General features: G+C 35.3%; 1 protein-coding gene across 2 annotated transcripts in view; it reads left to right on the top strand.

Annotated features, from left to right (window-relative positions):
- CDK13 (cyclin dependent kinase 13) overlaps positions 1-20,129 on the top strand; it is a 124,944-nt gene that overhangs the window by 33,624 nt on the left and 71,191 nt on the right. For both annotated transcript variants that reach the window (XM_081147513.1, XM_081147512.1), the window contains exons 2-3: positions 10,517-11,170; positions 18,565-18,735. In XM_081147513.1, the coding sequence (XP_081003639.1) occupies positions 10,517-11,170; positions 18,565-18,735 (825 nt within the window). The remainder of the gene's footprint in view (positions 1-10,516; positions 11,171-18,564; positions 18,736-20,129) is intronic.

Genomic DNA, 20,129 nt, shown 5'->3' with positions numbered 1-20,129 from the left:
TAACTTTTTATCTTGGTCTTATTGCTAACTCATTCATTGTTTAGTAACATGTTATTTAGCCTGCATGTGTTTGTTAGTTATTTATTTTTGTAATTGATCTCTAGTTTCACACCATTGTCAATAAAGAAGTTTGGTCTGATTTCAATCTTCTTATATTTATTGAGACTTACTTTTCACTTAACATGTGAAACATGTGAACAGAGTTCCGTGTGCACTTTAAGAGAATGTATTTCTGTGGCTTTTGGGTGGAATTTCCTAAAAATATAAGTTACGTGCATATTGTCTAGAGCATCATTTAAGACCATGGCTTCCTTGTTCATTTTCTCTCTGAAAAATCTATCCATTGATGTCAGTGGGGTATTAAAGTCCCCTACTATGACTGTTGGTCTCTTTCTTTGTGTCCATCAACATTTGTTTTATATATGTAGGTGCTTCTGCATTGTGTGCATAGATGTATGCAAGAGTTATATCCTCTTGATGAATTGAATCCTTTGTGTTTATGCCCCTTTTTGTCTTTTTTTTACAGCTTTTGTTTTAGAGTTTACTTTGCCTTACATAAGTATTGTTACCCCAGCTTATTTTTTGTTTCCGTTTTCATGAAGCATCTTTTTCTGTCCCTTTGTTTTAGTCTGTGTTTGTCTTTTTAACTGGGGTGGGTGTCTTGTAAGCACCATGTATACGTGTCTTGTTTTTCTTATTTATTGTGCCACTCTATATGTTTTCATTGACATATTTAATTGTCCACTTACATTTGAAGCAATTATTGATAGGTATATAGTTATTATAATTTCATTAATTTTTTTATTATCTCTTTTAGTTCTCTGTTACTTTCCTATTATCTTGCTCTCTTCCCTTGTATACTGATGAGTTCTTATAGTGTTATGTTTGGTTTTGTTTTTCTTTATTTGTTGTTAATATCTTACACATTTTTGGATTGTGGTTAGCATGTGCTTCATATATACCAAGCAAGCTATGTTTGTAGCATTTTAGTTGAAGTTAATTGTTGCTTAATTTTGAACACATTCAAAATAACTATAATTTTTTGGGGCATTTTTTTACTTATTGTGTGTGTATATCCATTAATTTATTTTTTAATTTATTGCTGTAATTACATATATCTTTCTCATTTTATTAGTTTATCTTTACTGTTGAAAGTATTACAGGTGTCCCCTTTTTTCCCCCATTGATCACCTCCACCTTGCATCCACCCCACCCTTGGGCCTTCCCCATACCAATGTCTGTGTCCATAGCTTATACATATAAGCATATAAGTTCTTTGGTTAACCTCCCCCCCCCTTCCCTCTGAGATTCCTGAATCTGTTCCATGCTTCTCTGTCTCTGGATCTGTTTTGTTCATCAGTTTATGTTATTATGCTTCACATATGAATGAGATCATGTGGTACTTATCTTTCTCTGACTGGCTTATTTCACTTAGCATAATTATCTCCAGTTCTGTTCATGCTATCCCAAAGGATAAGAGATCCTTCTTTTTTACAGCTGAATAGTATTCCATAGTGTCCTCCTGTTTTTTAATTGTTTTTCTTTTTAGATCTCTGATTGAGTGATTTTTTTCTATCCTGTCTTCTAATTTGCTGATCTGAACCTCAGCTTCCTTTAATCTGCTGTTTATTCCTTCCAATATATTCTTCATTTCTGCTATGTCATTCTTCATTTCTGACTGATATTATTCATAGTTTCTGTATCTTTTTTTCATGATGTTGAGCACCCTTGCGTTCAGTATTCTGAACTCTATATCTGATAGATTGTTTATCTCCATTTCATTTAGCTCTTTTCCTGGAGACTTCTCTTGTTCTTTCATTTGGGTCTTGTGTTTTTGTCGGGATCCCCATTTTGGTTGCTTATTTGGGTTGTTTCTATGTAGTAGGTGGATCTGCTAGGACTCTCAGTCTTTTTGGAGGGTTTCTGGTACAGGCCAGTGTCAGACACTCTTTGAAACTGGCCCAGACTACCCTGTTTGGAGCTATCAGTAACCCATGGCTTGTGGTTTCCTCTACTGGGCTGATTTGTTGTTCCCTCTGCCAAGGCTGGGTGCATTTGGACAGGAACAAGAAGCACACCAAAGTCTGCTTTTCCAAGGCTGGGGTGCAGAAGTTCAGGCAGAGACTCAAAGCTCCCAGCAGTCTACCTCTGCCTGCAAGCTGATTGATCTTACTGTCTTGACGAGCCTTAGGCTCTAGACCACAGCAAGGTGTAAACTCCACAGGGTAGGGGGAGTGTTTTTCCAATGGGTGTGGCAATTGCTTCCTCCCAGCAAAAGCTGCCTGGCTGGCAAAGATCTGCCTGAGAAAGATGTCCTCTGTAGTATGGGGCATGACTCATCTCAGGAATCCAGATGACCACCATCTGAGCTCCAATCTCCAGATCCCAAAACCCCAGATTCTTCTCACACCTCTCTGGTCCACTCTGCGCTCCCTCTAACAGAGTCCAAGGTGAGTGGCTGCACACAAAACTTTTACATTGGCCCTTTATTAGGGTGCCTGCATTTCCAGCCATCTCTCCCTGGCAGACAGAAACCATGTTGCTTTTCACAGCCACATGTTATATGGGCACCTTTCTCAGTTCTGTGCTCTGGACTGGGAAGCCCAGCTTGGGGTTTAGGTCCAGGAGTTCTCAGTGGGAACCCCCCACAGCTGAGATACCCCTCTAGACCTTCAGCTGCTGCCTATGGGAGCCCGGCCAGGCCTGAGCTCTCAGCTCTGCACTTTCTTCCAGCCTGTGTGGTCTCCACTTTCCCTCCTTGGTTATGAGGGTGTTCTCCAGGTAGTTTTTAATTGCAGTTGTTTATTCAGGATGGTTTTTCTATATTTTAGTCGTAATTCCAGTTTGGTCCTGGGAGAGTGTCAGTGTAGCTTCCACTCAGTCTGCTGCCATCTTGGAATTTCCAGGGACTTACTTTTTAAGATGTGATTAAAATAGGAATCCTGTGATTGTGAGATGATCCTGGATGGATCACAGGGTGTAATCACAGGGTCTTATTTTTTTCTTTAATTTATTTTTAATTGAAATTATTGGGGGGGCATTTGTTCACAAAACCATAAGGTTTCAAGTGTACAACTCAATAAAACATCACCTGCACAGTGCATCATGTGCCAATCGCCCCAAGCAAAGTCTCTTCTTGTCCCCATTCTCCCCCACTTTGCCCATCTCCACGTATTCCCCACCTCCTTTCCCTCTGGCTACCACACTGTTGTCTGTGTCTATGAGTTAGGTATGTATGTTTTTTCCCTAATCCCTTCAGCTTCTTTAAACCAGTCCCCACACGCCCTTCGCCTCTCACAGTTACCAGTCTTTTTCATGTATTTATGCCTCTGTTTCTATTTTGTTAGTTTATTTTAGTTCGCCAGATTCCACGTATAAGTGAGGTCATGTGCTATTTGTCTTTCTCTGACTGGCTTATTTCACTCAGCCTAGTGCTCTCCAGGTCTATCCATGCTGTTGCAGTACGTAAGATGTTCTTTTTGATGGCTGCATAGTATTCCATTGCATAAATGTACCACATCCTTTTTATCTACTCATCTACTGATGAGCACTTGGGCTGTTTGCAGATCTTGGCTATTGTAAGTAATGCTGCAGTGAATATAGGGTTTCATATGTTCTTTCACAGTTTTTCAGGATTCTTATGAGATATATCCCCAGAAGTGGAATTGCCGGGTCAAAAGGCAGTTCTGTTTTCAATTTTTTGAGGAAACTCTACATTGTTTTCCTAAGTGGCTGCAGTAGTCTGCATTCCCACTAACAGTGCACTATTCCCTTTTCTACACATGATATATTGATGATAGCCATCCTGGCAGGTGTGAGGTAATATCTCATTGTGGCTTTAATTTGCATCTCTTTGATTAATGATGTTGAGCATTTTTTCATATGTCTATTGCCCATCTGTATGTCGTCTTTGGAGAAATCTCTCTTCAGGTCTTTTGCTCATTTTTTAGTTGGCTTGTTTGTATTTCTGGTGTTGAGTTGTGTAAATTCTTCATATATTTTAGAAATTAACTCCGTATCAGTTGAGGAGATGTATCATTGGCAAATATGTTCTCCCATTCATTGGATTCTTTTTTTATTTTGTTGATGGTTTCTTCTGCTATGCAAAAGCTTTTTAGTTTGATGTAGTTTCATTTATTTATTTTTTCCTTTGTTTCCCTTGCATGAAGAGATATATCGGCAAAAAATACTGATATGAGAGACGTCTGAGATTTTATTGCTTGTATTTTCTTGTGGAAGTTTTATGGTTTAATGGTTTATCTTTTATCCATTTTGAGATTATTCTTGGGTATGGTGTAACTGTGTGGTCTAGTTTTATTTCTTTTCTTTTTTTTTCTTCATGTCCCTGTCCAGCTTTTCCCAACACCATTTATTGAAAAGACTCTCTTTCTTCCATTGTAAGGCTTTGCCTCCTTTGTTAAATATTAATTGACCATAAATGTATGGATGTATTTCTGGGCTCTCTGTTCTATTCCATTGATCTATATGCCTTTTCTTATGCCAGTACCATGCTGGTGGTTTTAATTACGATGGTCTCGTAGTATAGTTTGATATCAGGTGTTATGATATCTCCAACTTTGTTTTTTCTCAAGATTGCTGAGACTGTTTTGATGTCTTTTTTAGTTTCATATAAATTTTTGGACTTTTTTTTTCTAGATCTGCAAAATATGCCATTGGTATTTTAATAGGGATTTCATTGAATCTGTAGATTGACTTGAGTAGTGTGGACATTTTAGTGATGTTAATTCTTCCAATCCATGAACATGATATATGCTTCCACTTTGTATCTTTCTCAGTTTCTTTTTTTAATGTTTTATAGTTTTCCAAGTACTGATCTTTTTCCACTTGGTTAAGTTTATTCCTAGGCTTCTTATTTATTTTTTTGTTGTTGCAGTAGTAAATGGGATTGTTTCCTTAATTTCTCTTTCTGTTTCATTGTTGGTGTACAAAAATGCCACCTTGTAATCACAGGGTCTTTATAAAAGGTGGCAGGAAAGTCAGAGTCAGAAAGGCCCTGTGATGATAGAGAGGAAATGTGATGATCGATGCAGAGGTTGGGTTGCTGTGGGACCATGAACCAAGGAATGGACAGCGTTTAGAAATTGGAAACAGCAAGAGACAGATTTTTGAAGAGAATGCAGAAGGAACAAAGCCCTAGTGCCATGTTGATTTTCGCCCACTGAGACTGATTTTGGACTTCTGACCTCCAGAACTGTAAGGTAATAAATCTGTGTTGTGCCCTGGTTGGTTGCTCAGTGGTTAGAGCATTGGTCCATGGACCGAAGGGGTCCTGGGCTTGATTCTGACCAAGAGCATGTCCCTCAGTTGCATGCTCAATCCCTGGCTATAGTCGGGGTGAGTGTGGGAGGCAACCAGTCAGTGTGCCTCACTCTCACATAGATGTCTCTCTCCCTCTCTCTCTTTCCCTTGCCCACTCCCTCTCCCTCCTCCCCTCCCCCCAATCTGAAAAGCAATGGAAAAAATATCCTCGGATGAGGATTAAAAAAATCTGTGGTGTCAGATCCACTAAATATGTCATAATTTATTACAACAGCAATAGGAAACGTGCAAAGAAGTGTGGATGTACGGGAATGTAGAATTAGAATTAATAAAACTAGACAATTGATGGGATGTAATGGTTACAAGGAAACTGGGAAGATTTCTACCCTGGGGAAATGGGTGGAGGAAAGTGGTGAAATGAAAAATAGAGCCTGACAAGGAGCAGATAATAGAAGAACGTGTTTGCTTTGCACGTAAGTATGGATTAGATAGGTTGAAAGAAGTTTTTTAACAGGAGATGAATTTAAGAGGCTGCATAGTACAGTTATAGTTAATCGAGCTGTTACAATACCAGTACCATGGCTGACTGTTTTGATTACTATAGCTTTGTAATTTGAAATCAGGAAGTATTTATTTTCCAGCTTTGTTCTTTCTCAAGATTACTTTAGCTATTCAAGGTCTTTTGTGGTTCCGTGTGAATTTTAGGATTTTTTTTTTCTATTTCTGTGAAAAATGCCATTGGAATTTTGATGGTGGTTGCATTGAATTTGTAGATTACTTTGGGTAATATGGACATTTTTATCATTAATTCTTCCAGTCCATGAACATGGAGTATTTTTCCATTTGTCTTTGTCTTCAGTTTCTATCACCTCTTTTGTTAAATTTGTTTCTCATCACTTTTTTTTTTTTTTGATGCTATGGTAAATGGAATTTTTTAAGAATTGTTTTCTCAGTAGTTGGTTGTTTTAGAAACATAACTGATTTTTGTATCCTGTAATTTTACTGAATTGAATTCATTTATTCTAACAGCTTTTTGGTGGAGTCTTTAAGGGTTTTTTATTTGTAAGATGTCACCTGCAAACAGATAATTTTACTTCTTCGTTTCTGGTTTTGATGCCTTTTATTTCTTTTTCTTGTCTAATTGCTCTGGCTAGGACTGCCAGTTCTGTGTTGAATAAAATTGGTGAGAGTTGGGCATCATTGTCTTGTTCCTGATCTTAGACAAAAAGCTTTCAGCTTTCCACTGTTGAGTATGTTGTTAGTTGTGAGCCTGTCATATGTGGTCTTTATTATCTTAAGGCATATTCCTTCTTTACTCAGTTTGTTTAGTTTTTATCATGAATGGACGTTTAATATTGTCAGAAGCCTTTTCTGCATCGATTGAGGTGATCATAGAATATTTATCCTTCATTTTGTTAATGTGGTGTATCACATTTATTGATTTGCATATGTTTAACCATTTTTGCATGGGAAGCATTTTACAGATTGTCAACAAATTTTTGAAATGGGACATAGCTGCTGTTACCATGTAAAATAAGCAGGGTACAGAAATTCAGTTAAGAAAAACTGAATAGTGGCTACTGTATTGGATATTAAATGTATGGAACATTTCTATCATCCCAAAAAATTCTCTTGGAAAGCACTGTTCTATAATGAGGGGTTGGATATTATTGTAAAATTTTTAAGAATCAGTGTTTGCTAATTAGGCAGAATTTCTGAAGGCCTGGACTCTTCGAGAGATTATATGATGTAGTTGAGTGAACAGTACACCATGCTGTCTCTCTTAGGAACACTAACCTAATTAACAATGAGCACTAACCATTTATGTTTCAGGATAATGGGTTTTTATCCTGTTCCTGCTTTGTGTTATATGAATTTGGAAAAACCTTCTTAGAAAAATAAAAAAGTCTCTGAACTTCTTAAAGAGTTCCTATAACCTCTTAAAAATTTTAAAAACAGGCAAGAAACAGCTTATATATATATATATATATATATATATATATATATATATATGTATGTACATTTACTATATATATATACACATTTACTGCAAAATATACAGTATAGAACTATTAGAGCATTTTTAAAAAGAAGAAAAATCTTATGTATAAATCAGGGATTTGCTGTCTTCTATACCATCTATTTCAGTTCTTTTAGTAGGACATCATGATATAGTCTTAGAGATCCCCTTCTCTCTTACCTTTGTAACTTGTATGGCTGAAGTATTAGATCATTAGTAAAAATAACCTAAACTTGAGTTTTGTATTTATATTTAGAATTATTTTTGTTTTTTGTTAATCCTCACCCAAGGATATTTTTCCCCCATTGATTTTTAGAGAGAGTGGAAGGGTGGGGGGAGAGAGAGAGAGAAACATCGATGTGAGAGAGGCACATCAGTTGGTTTTCTGCTGCATGAGTCTAGACTGGGCTGGAGATCGAACCTGCAGCCCAAGTATGTTCCTTTGATTGGGAATCGAACCCATGACCCTTTGGTGCACAGGGGACATTCTAACCATTGAGCCACACAGGGGCAGGGCTATATTTAGTTTTAAGTTCCCAAATTATGTTTGTTAAAACAGTAAGTATATAATTGAAATTTACTAGCAGATTAAGTAATATCTGAGAGAATGCAAGTTGATTATGACATGAAAAATTTAAGGAGCTTTTGAAGAGGAATAGAGGAATTGAAGAGAAAAAGAGCGTTTGTCTAGATGAGTTCAACTGGTATAGAGACAAAATACCATAAAAATATCATTTTGTAAATATCTTTTTCCCCAAAAATATCTTTTTTATAGAGCAAAAATTTTTTTACATCTTTACTCATACCTCTCTTATTTAGATTCTATCCAGAAGAGAATAATTTAATAGGCCAGAGGAGTTAATTTTGTTGGGATTTCACCTGATATCTTTGTATCTCTTTCCTTAGGTAAAATTTACTGATCATAAATCTCCCAGTTAAATCTAATTTATATGTCTGTATGTTAGTGTAGGAAAATTAATTTAGGAAAGTTTCTGTGCTGTTGTCTCTCATGAGATGACAGCCTCTTTCATTTCCTCTGCTGTGTCTGATCAGGGTATGGAAACACGATTTATCAGGTTTGTTTAGAATTCCAAGAGTTTTAATGGAGAAGAAATTTATTTATTTATTATATTTTTTATTTATTGATTTGAGAGAGAGAGAGAGAGAGAGAGAGAGAGAGAGAGAGCGAGAGAAACATCGATTTGTTGTTCCATTTATTTATGCATTCATTGGTTGATTCTTGTGAGTGCCCTCACTGGATATCGAACCTGCAACCTTGGCGTATTGGCACAGTGCTCTAACCAACTGAGCTACCCAGCCAGGACCTGGAGAGGAAATTTAAAATGTAGCCTATTGTTTCATATTATAACACTTTTGGTTCCTATATTAAAGTTATCCAAAATATTTTACAGCCAAATATTTTCTCTCATTTCTATGAATAATTATAAGCTCATTGGTGATTTTAATTATTGGTATATATGTATATTTAATGGTAAGCAAGTATTAGATTAGAATGTTTTCTACCAGTGTTCTCATTCATCTAAAACAATGTGATATTAATACTCTATGTATGAAATACTAGCTCTGTGCTGAACACTAGTTGGCCCTCAGTACATTTTGAAATGTTTTTGAAAGAATGAGGAAGAAGTTGAATTTGTATTTGAGTTTATTTTAAACCTAATCATTATTTTGTTTTCTTATTAGAATTGTAGAATGTTTCTAAACTTTTCCTTTCATACTGTAGTAATGTCAGATATAAAGAAAAATGTGCAGTTATTCTTTTTCTCTCTGCCCATTTTAATTATGGTTCCCAGAAGTTTCTTTGCTTTTTCCTCATTTACTCTCCTCCCATAACTTCTACAAAATTTCAGCAAGAGCTCTCTCCTTGGCTGTATGTTAATGTGTTGTGTTAACCTATGTACTTCAGAGTCAAAAGTGCTGGCATACAAGTAGATCAGGCAAGGTTTAAGAAGGAAACTAACAAACTCAAGAGGATTCGAGACTTTAATGAAGGATCACAGAGATGGGGTGGATTAAGGGAACTCACAGGGGATGTTATCACTATTTATTAGAGAGAAGCTCAAAGGGGCAAGGAAAATACAGTGTTCTTGGAGCCTAGTGAGGGCTGTGGATAAGGGGTGTGCCTGATAAGAGCCATGGTAGTAGAGGGACACAGCTTCTGTCAGAAAATGTGGTCCAGAGAAGGAAGGGAGCTGGGAAGAAACAATCCAGCCTTTCTCTGCCTTCTGATCTTCTGCCAGTGACAGGGCAGCACTGGAACCCAGAAGATGCATCTGTTGAGGTCAGCCTCCTTGGTCACAGAATAGGATAGAGGAGTATTGGAGGGATAGGGTGGTGGCAGTAAGATGATAACCAATGTAACTACCAATAAGTATGGGATTGATTTAGGTAACTTAGTATTTTAGATTCAGTTTCTTATCTGTAAACTATAGATACTTTATTCGGGTTGATGTTAGCATTAAATGAGATAACAAAGTACTATCATCATGTTTTGTCTTGTGAGTATAAAGTTTTGATAAGGCATAGATTTGGAAAGCTGAGCTACTTTTCATTTGGTGCTGTACTGCGTTTGTTTTATAGGTGGTTTGGTTGCCACAATACTGTTAGTTTTGTGTTTTCCAATAACTTTTGAGAAGTGAATTGCACAGTCATTAAGTAGTTTTCAAGATTTAGAGACTTTTACTTATTGCCCAATGACAGGTTTTGTCTTTTTCACTCTTGTTGTAGACAGACCTACTTCTGAACTTAATGGGTGAGGGTGCTTTTGAGATGTAGAGATTGTCTCCCTGGTAAAAGATTAGTCAAACTTCACTCTGCTACTGCTACCACTGGTATTCTTGTTAGCTGCTTCTGTTTTCTTAGACATTAGTGATGCCTTGTCACACTTTTTCCTCCTAATTCTTAAGAGTATTTATTCTGTTAGAGATCTGCTTTCATCCAGCCTCATATTTGAGCATTTGTAGGCTAGATCAAGATTGAGACAATCATTCTTGTTTCAGGAAAACTATAGCCACCAAATCACCAGATAATCTACTTAAAAGCACTTTTTGTTTCTAAAAAATTCTTCCACAAAAACTATATTATGATTTTGAAATTAAATAAATGTTTTACTTCACAAGCTTTAGTTAGCAGATTTTATAAATTTCAACTGAACTTTTCTGAATTACTGACTAAATCTTAATTATTTTCCACCAGACGGTCTGCCAAATCCCGAAGCAGAAGCCCATATTCATCTAGGCATTCAAGATCTCGTAGCAGGCACAGATTGTCTAGATCCAGAAGTCGTCATTCTAGCATTTCTCCTAGCACACTAACTCTGAAGAGTAGCCTGGCAGCTGAATTGAACAAGAATAAAAAAGCACGAGCTGCAGAGGCAGCGAGAGCTGCAGAGGCAGCGAGAGCTGCCGAGGCAGCTAAGGCTGCTGAGGCCGCTGCTAAAGCTGCCAAAGCCTCAAACACTTCTACACCTACCAAGGGGAACCCGGAAACTGGTGCCAGCGCATCACAAACAAACCATGTGAAGGATGTGAAAAAACTTAAGATTGAGCATGCACCTTCTCCTTCAAGTGGTGGAACTACAAAAAATGACAAGGCAAAAACAAAGCCACCAATTCAGGTAACAAAGGTGGACAATAATTTGATTGTAGATAAAGTCACCAAGAAAGCTGTTGGGAAGGAGAGTAAATCTGCAGCTGCAAAGGAGGAACCAGTATCTCTTAAAGAGAAAACCAAACCACTTACACCAAGCATAGGAGCCAAGGAGAAGGAGCAACACGTGACTCTAGTGACCTCTACATTACCACCATTACCTTTGCCTCCCATGCTGCCTGAAGATAAAGATGCTGATAGGTAAGTGCAGAAAGTTTGGTCAATAACTATTTAAAGAAAAAAATACATAAGTTTGAAGTGAGAAAGTATTTGACACCCCCCCCCCCAAAAAAAAACCTTTACAAAAAATACTGTAAGTGGATTAATTCTCTTTCTAATATATGTCTTAAAATGAAGCCCTTAGTTTGTAGAGTGACAAAATTATAGGTATTTTAAGAATTCCAGTAAAATTTTGGCATTGTATTGGGATACAATATCAATTTGAGTTTGAGAATTAGAAATGCAAGTGTTAACTTTGGTTTAATATTCCTCAATGACACTATCAAAGACAGGACATTTTATGAGAGCGTCTGTCCTGGGTGATATAAAGTATGTATCTTGGTTTTCTAAGTTTCTTTAGTGGCCTTTTAAATTTGCCAGTTTTGGTGGCTTTATGAATTTATCCCTTTAGTTTTGTCTTTCTTGACTTAAAATTTTCTGCAATTATAAATTAATTACATATTACAGAAAACCTATAATGTGGTTATGCTTTCCTTTTATGTGTTTACAGATTTCTATTATGAATATTGGGGGTGTGGCTTGTTTTTATTTTGAAATATTTTTAACAGGATGAAAGTAAGAGTATCTGTAAAGTAAATGCAATTCTAAGAAAGTTTCTAAAATGTATGCTAGTATAGGTGCATTATTCTATTGTGTTATATCTGCCTATTATAACACTTAATTTTTTTTATTTTTATGAAGAAATTAGAGCTGTTTCCCCCTTATTTTCTATTAACAAATAATTATATGGGCAATTTTCCTAGCTGAGAGAATTTGAAAACAAGTGATAAAAACATCACGTGGGCAGTTCTTTCAAGTGCTCACTTTGGTTAGCATTATGAAAATTTTATAACTTAAAACAAACAAGCAAAAATCCTGTTTCATGCTTTCTGAGGCCCCTTTTTTCTACAATAAAAAATGTTACCAAGATACCCCATCCAATTTAGTATAGTAGTATAATGGGGTGTTATCCCATTATACTACTATAATTGTGGTATTTCCAGGCTTGACTGTTATCTAGAAGCATTAAAGATTCATAATAGTAGTGATTTGTAATTTTGATGAGTGCTGAAATAGGCTTTCTAGCACAATGAGTGCAGAATTGAGTCACTTATCATTAGTACCTGAGAATCCAGTGATTCTGGACCAGTAAGACTCATTGTTCTCTACTTTATTCTTCATATGTGCTTTAGGGGTAAATGTTTACTAGTGAATATTTTCAGGAACTCAGGACATACCCAAGTGAATGCTCAAGGAAGATATTCTCTGTGCATCTGTTTTTAATGAGATGGCGACACATTTCATACTTGGTCATTAAAAAATTTCTTTTGACCCACCTTCTTTTCTGTTTTTCTCATTGTTGTGTCTCTGCTTTTATTTCCTTGAATGTATTTGAATGTATATTTCATGGATATAGAAGTTTCTTTTTTTTTTTAAACTTATATTTATTGCTGAAAGTATCACAAATGTCCCCCTTTTCCCCCATTGATCCCCTCACCCCAGGCCTTCACCACACTATTGTCTGTGTTCATGGGTTATGCATATAAATTCTTAGGTTAATCTCTTCCTACCCACCCTCCCACTCCTGCCTTTGCTCTGAGATTTGTCAGTCTGTTCCATGTTTCTATGTCTTGATCTGTTTTGTTCATTGGTTTATTTTGTTCATTAGATTCCACATATGAGTAAGATCATGTGATACTTATCCTTCTCTGACTGGCTTATTTTGCTTAGCATAGTACTCTCCAAGTCCCACCATGCTGTCTCAAAGGGTAAGGGATCCTTCGTGTTTACAGCTGCATAGTATTCCATGGTGTAAATGTCCAAGAAGATGATTGATAGGATTTCAGTCTTCTTGAACTTGTAGAGACTTGTTTTGTGTCCTGACGTGTGGTTCCATGTACACTTGAGGGAATGTATATTCTGCAGTTTTGGGGTGAAATGTACTGTAAATGTCAGTTAAATACATCTGATCTAGTGTGTCATTTAGAATCAGTGTTTCTGTGTTGGTTGTTTGTCTGGAAGATCTATCCAGTAAAGTCAGTAGGGTGTTTAAAGTCCCCTACTGTGAACTGTATTGCTGGCAATCTCTCCTTAAAAGTCCTCCAGAAGATTTTTCTTTGTTGTTGTTTTTCCCAGCCTGTGTGAGTCTTTTGTTCTGAGGTAGGTATCTTGTAGACAGCATATATATGAGTCATGTTTTCTTATCCACTCAGCTACCCTATGTTTTGATTGGAGTATTTAATCCATTTGTATTTAAGGTTATTATTACTATTACTTTTTAAAAATATATCTTTATTGATTTCAGAGAGAGGAAGAGAGAGGGAGAGAGAGAGATAGAAACATCAATGATGAGAGAGTCATTGATCAGCTGCCTCCTGCATGCCCCTCACTGGGGATCGAGCCCGCAACCTGGGCATGTGCCCTGACCAGGAATCGAACCCCGATCACCTGGATCCTAGGTTGATGCTCAACCGCTGAGCCGTGCCTGGTCAGGCTGAGGTTATTATTGATAGGTACTTTTCTACTGCCATTTTATTTCTTTATGCCTATGTTCCTCATTCTATTTCTACTTACTACAGCTGTCCCTTTAACATTTCTTGCAATGCTGATTTGGTGGTGATAAACTCCGTTAGCCTTTTTTTTTCCTGTCTGGGAAGCTCTTTCTTTCCTGATTTATTTTGAACGATAGCCTTGCTGGATAGAGTAGTCTTGGTTTCAGATCCTTGCTTTTCATTGTCTTGAATACTTCATGATATTCCCTTCTGGCCTGTGGAGTTTCTAATGAGAAATCACCTGACAGCCTTGTGGGAGCTCCTTTATAGATAACAGATGGCTTTTCTCTTGCTGCCTTTATGAGTCTTTGTCTTGAATTTTTGGCGTTTTAATTATGGTGTTTTCTGGGCTGCTTGCTTGGGACTTTCTGTGCCTCCTGGACTCATGTGACTTTTTCCTTGACCAGGTAGGGAAGTTTTCTGCCATTTTTTCTTCAAACAGGCTCTCTAACCCTTGCTTACTTTCGACCTCCTCTGCAGTCCTATGAAGCGAATATTGTTATGATTCATGTTGTCCCACAGCTCCCTTAAAATGTCCTCCTGTTTTTCAGTTTTTTTTTCATTTTCAATCTCTAATTGAGTGATTTTTTTCTACCCTGTCTTCTAATTCACTGATCTGATCTGCACCTTCCCCTAATCTGCTGTTTATTCTTTCCAATGTTTTCTTTATTTCTACTGTCATTTTAAATTTCCTCCTTCGTTTCCAGTTCTTTTCTCATGCTGCTGAGCATTCTTGTGATCAGTATTCTGAGCTCTATATCTGATAGATTACTTATCTCCATTTCATTTAGCTCTTTTTCTGGAGAATTCTTTTGTTCTTTTATTTGGGGATCGTTTTTTTGTCTCCCCATTTTGGTTGCCTGTTTAGATTTGTTTCTATGTATTAGGTAAGTCTGCTAGGGACTCCCTGTCTTTTGGATTGTCTCTGGTACAGGTCAGTGTCAGGTGCTGTTTTCTTCTTTTTTTATCCTCATCAGAGGGTATATTTTCATTGATTTTAGAGTGAGAGGATGAGAGGGGGAGAGAGAGAGTGAAAGAAACCTTGATGTGAGAGGAAAACATTAAGCTGTAGGCACCCTGACTGGGGATTGAACCGGTTACCTGGGTGTGTGCCCTTTTGGTGCATGGGACGATGCTCCAACCACCTGAGGCACAGTGGCCAGGACATAGAAGTTTTAAGACTCCCTGCCTACTCCTACTAATGTGTGTGCCTAAAGATTGATTCAAGACCATTTACAGTCACTCTTCCTTTTGATGCTCCAATTGTCCACAATTTGGCCTGTGGGAACTCTTTTAAGCTGACTCCTTTCCTTTGTCCTTTTGACATTATCCCATTGGATTTTTGAGTGCTTCCTTGTTTCCTAACCACATAATATCTTTTAGGAGCGCTTCAAGTTTTGCTTCTCTCCTAGACCTGGAATCCATTACTCTCCTAAAATCCTTAAGATAGACTGTTAACTGTATGTTTTCATATAATATTTTTTTTTTTAACATTAATATCATACTGTGCAAAATATTCTTTGACTTGATTTTTTCATTTAGTGTGTTGGAGATTTTTTTCATTTTGGTGTAGATAGGTTCAGTATTCCTACCTATTGGAATGGAAGCATCATGCTCTTACTAACTATTCTGCTATTGCTTAGGGTTACTTAGATTTATAATTGTTTGCTGTTTAACTCTCCTTATATTAATATTTCACGTACATGTGAGCAATTTTTGTACGATAGTTGCAAGGTCAAATTATGCTCATTTAAGATTTGATAGAAACTGCCAAATTGTATTTCAGTAACACTATGTACCAATTTATGTACCCAAATGTATGAAATTGCTTCAACAACATTGTTACTTTTGAACTTTTGATCATCTTTAAAATATATAACGATTTAATGTTGCATTTTCCTGGTTATTGAGATACAGCATATTTCTGAATATTCATTGGCTATTTTTTCCAGTGACTTGGTTGTTTATATCTTATGGTAGCTTTTTTTAAGATTGTTTTCCGTTTTCTAATTGATTTGTACTACTTGTATTAGGGATCTTGACCTTTGCCTCAGTCTGTTGATTGCCTTTGAGATTTATTTGTTTGGTTTTTGGCTATATGTTTTGCGTTTAAAAAATTGTAGTCAGATCTATTTTTTTTTTTTAAATTTTGAGTATATAAATTTAAAAAAGGCTAACTTACATCTCACAGAAATTTGTTTTTGGGTTTTTAAATGAAGAAGACAGACATGGCTCCCCCCATCACTCTGTGGACTAATAAATTCAATTAATAGCATCATTTGTTGAACAATCCATCTCACTGATTTGTGGTGCTATATATAAAAATTATAGATATCTGTTTCTGGACTCTCTCTTCAATTAACGTATTTTTTTTTTTTTTTGCCAGTTCCTTTTTGCTTTAACTTTTTTTGATACATGGTATATTGGCTCTCAAACTCAAATTTCTATTATAGGGGTAGGCAGATAATTAAAACTGAAGAGATATAAATTACTGATTAGTGAATAGTTCTCCTGTTCAGTTTCAGCTTCAGTGCTGCTATACATCAATTTGGGCCCAGTGTTGTTAGAGTGGTTTTTTTTGTTTTCTTGTTTGATTGTTTTTTAAGAAGCCTAGAATCTGAATGTTTATGTACATCTTCATATTTAAAAATATTGATAGTTAAATCATAATGTTTTACAAAACATTGGATAGACAATAATACATATTCTTTGGCTTCATCCAGCCTTTGGCTTCTGGTTTGATATTTTTTTGGATAGGTAACTGTATATATGACAGGTCATATCCTGCTTCATTATTACTTTTCAGAAATTTCTTGGCAGTTCTTTGCTCATATTCTTAGACACATTTTATAGTCAGTCAGGTTGTCAAGTTGCATTTAAAAGATTCTTCTTTGGGTTTTGTTTGGGATGCTATTAAATGTAATAGATTAATTTGGAGACAGTATTATAGTTTCCAACAAAAACATGGTTTCTTTTCATTCAAATCTATGTTCATCAGTCATATGTTTTAATTTTCTTCTATTGGTCTTGTACATTTCTTAAGGCATTTTATTGTTTTTGTTGCTGTAGTATATGGAAACTTTAAAAATCACATTTCCAAATAGGTTATTGCAAGTATTCAGTAAAAATACAATGTTTTTAAAATAATGTTAATTTTCAAAAGCAGTATTTCATTTCTCTTATGTCTGGAACTCTTGCTGAATTTGATAGTTTATATAATGATATATTGGGATAAAGGCAATTTTTAAAATTTTAAATTATAAGTAAAGACTTCCAGTTTATTTTTTCCCCCAAAAAATGTTGATTTGAATCCTCAGATAAATGAGAATTCTTAACTAAAGCCAAATTACAAGTTAGCAACTTAGTTTTCTAAATAAGTTATTTTAAATAGGCTTATTTTCAGTCAGGGTTCAAATTCTTCTTTTCTTAGAAAGAAGCTTTTACTGTCAATCCTGAATAAGTTACCTGTTAGCTACCACATTATTCTGGGAATCCATTTGTATAGTACTTTATCCTGTTGCTTGCCTAACTATCTTCCAAAATACTGTAAGCTCCTTTCTGAGAGGAACTATATCTTGATTGTATTTCTGTTGTTAGGTCTCCCGTGCCTTATGTAGTACCTAGCACACACAGGTATACAGTCTGTAATGGGGGACAGTAAAATTGAAAAGTAGTTTCTGTGATACCATTACTTTAAAAATAAAACTGCGAATAAATAAATGAAAATAAAACTGCAAACCAGTTTTCTTTTGAACATGTTTTTTCTGTTAAAGAACATTCTAGTGAGTAACATAGGATTATGAAGAAAAGGTACAATTTTATTTTGATTATTGATGAATAGTTTTTATTGATGGTATTAAAGAATCAATTTGTTGTACAATAATATTAATGTTCAAAATTAATAGAAGTTTTGTAAGAAATTAAAATTAAGTGATATTTGTTGATAACTTATGACCACAGCAGTGTAGTTCCACTAAACTTTTTCATTGTGGGACTCATTAACTGCTATGAAGGTATGTTAAGTCCAAATTTTATTATCATTTTAAGATTATCTTTCAACATGACATATTATTAGATAAAAAATTTTATAATATCTGGGAGGTTTAAAATAATGAGTTTTACCAAGTTAAGATATAGTACTTTAAAAATCAGAGCTTTTTATGCATTCATAAAAAGTACAAAACTAATTGAACTAAAATTTTCACCAGCAAGTCTAGTAAGCTATAGTCTTAAAATTTTTTTTCCAAAGAATCAGTGTCCATTTTAGAAAATGTAACCTGGAAAGGGAGGGTTGAGGCTAAATTAGTTTTTCGTGGTTGTTTAAGTGAGCAAGAAGAATTTATTTCTTAAGCAAAATAGCTTTTGTCTCTTCAGTGGAATAAAACCAAATGCTATTACAAAAGTCATGAATTTTCCTGTAAAACAGTTTACTTTCAGTTTTAATGTAGTTTTAGAGTAATTATATATCATTGTTAAAAATACATAATATTTTAGAACAGTTAAAGATTTACAGAAGAATTAGAAAGTCCCCCATATACCCTACATCCAGGTTCCTCATTAACAACATTAGTATGGTACATTTGTTAAAATTAATGAACCAATATTGATAGTTCATACTTTGTTCAAATTTCCTTAGTTATGAAATTCTACATTATTTTTACCCCCCAATTTTAAATTTGAAGTTGAATATAGTATATTATTTTATCTGGAAAATAAAAAACTTAGTATTTTGCCATTGTGTACTACTTAAAGTAAGACATGGCTGCATTTTTATTTTTCAACGAAATAAAGTGGTTTTTTTTGGTCTGACTCCCTTTTTTTTAGCTTACGAGGAAATATTTCAGTAAAAGCAGTTAAAAAAGAAGTAGAAAAGAAACTGCGATGTCTACTTGCTGATTTACCACTGCCCCCTGAGCTACCAGGAGGAGATGATCTCTCAAAGAGTCCAGAGGAAAAGAAGACAGCAACACAGTTACATAGTAAAAGGAGGCCTAAGTATGTGCTTGCTTTTTACCTGCTCTTAAATTGACCAGAGGTGATTCTGGATCATCATAAAATCATAAAACACAAAATTAAGATTTAAAATAAAAATGTATTTATTCTTTCAACTTAAATATATGAATAAACTCTATTAGAGTTTTGAAAAAAACTTCATAATTGCTGATTAACTATTCAAAATGACTAATAAAATCAAGTTTAATTTTCTCTCACAGTTTGTAATGTATTGATTTTGGGGGGTGTTGTATGTGTTAAAGATAACTTTTATAATTAAGATATTTAAATAACAGAATCACTGAAATTGGACAAGGTGGAAGTCAGCATTAAGTGATCCCAAACGAAATTAGTAATGGGCAAACTGCTGGGCTTTCCTTTCGTTTTAGCTCCATTTGCTCCCATAACTAAATCCGCTCTTCATTTTGCAAGAGGTGGAATAGAAGAAGGTTTGAAATCTGTATTCTAAATTAGCTTCAAGTAAGTCCCTGTAGATAACTTTTTCCCTGGAAACCTGTTCATCAGTTAAGCGGGGAAAATACTGATTCTTTTTTTTTTTTTTTCTTTTTACTTCTCCCTAACCAATCAAAGTAAGACTTTGAGTTGGATCTGATTTAAGCATTGCTGTTCAGGTAGGCAACTAGTATAAGGTGATTTTTCTGTTATGGAGCAGAAAGTTAGAAAACTTTTTAAATAGTCTTTCTTTGAGTATTAATAATAGCTTTATTCCTTTACTTCAATTTCTGTTACTACCAGAATATTAAAATACTACAGAACTACAATATCTTTTTGAAGAATGTCAAATATCATGTATAACACACACACACACACACACACACACACACACACACACACACACTTATAAAGCGTGGATTCCTGAGGGTTGATTTTATTAGTACTTTTGTACTCTTAGACTAAAAGTCTTTCTGGTGTTTCCACTTTCAAGAGAATTTTATCTATCATAAGTCTAAATTTGTCAGTGAGCCTTACAGTTAGATTTTTGATAATGTTCATTGTCAACATTTTGTGTTTTGAAAGCAGATATATAGTCAATGAATGAAAAATAAAACTTCCTGGAGGTTGGTTAGAGAATTTAACTTTGACTGCTCATACTAATGTTGGTTTTGTCCACTCACTGCCAAATCACTATTTCTGAAAGTCCTTCATACAAGCTGTGCTTCTTTCTCTTTCTCAGTTTAAGCATTAGCCTACAGAAGAAGAGTCAGTGTGGAGATTGATAGCTTGACTTTTATGATAATTTATAGTACCAAAACCCAGACTGACTTGTCTTAAATCACAAATGTGGAAGGGTAGGGGGAAGTAAAGGATATAGGATTGGGTGGTGGGAGCATATTGAATATTTAACAGTTTATTCAGTTTGCTTGATTGTATATAAA

The sequence above is a fragment of the Miniopterus schreibersii genome, assembly GCF_964146895.1.
Source record: "Miniopterus schreibersii genome assembly, chromosome: 9".
Taxonomy (NCBI): Eukaryota; Metazoa; Chordata; class Mammalia; order Chiroptera; family Miniopteridae; genus Miniopterus; species Miniopterus schreibersii.
This window is presented reverse-complemented; position numbering and strand designations above follow the sequence as displayed.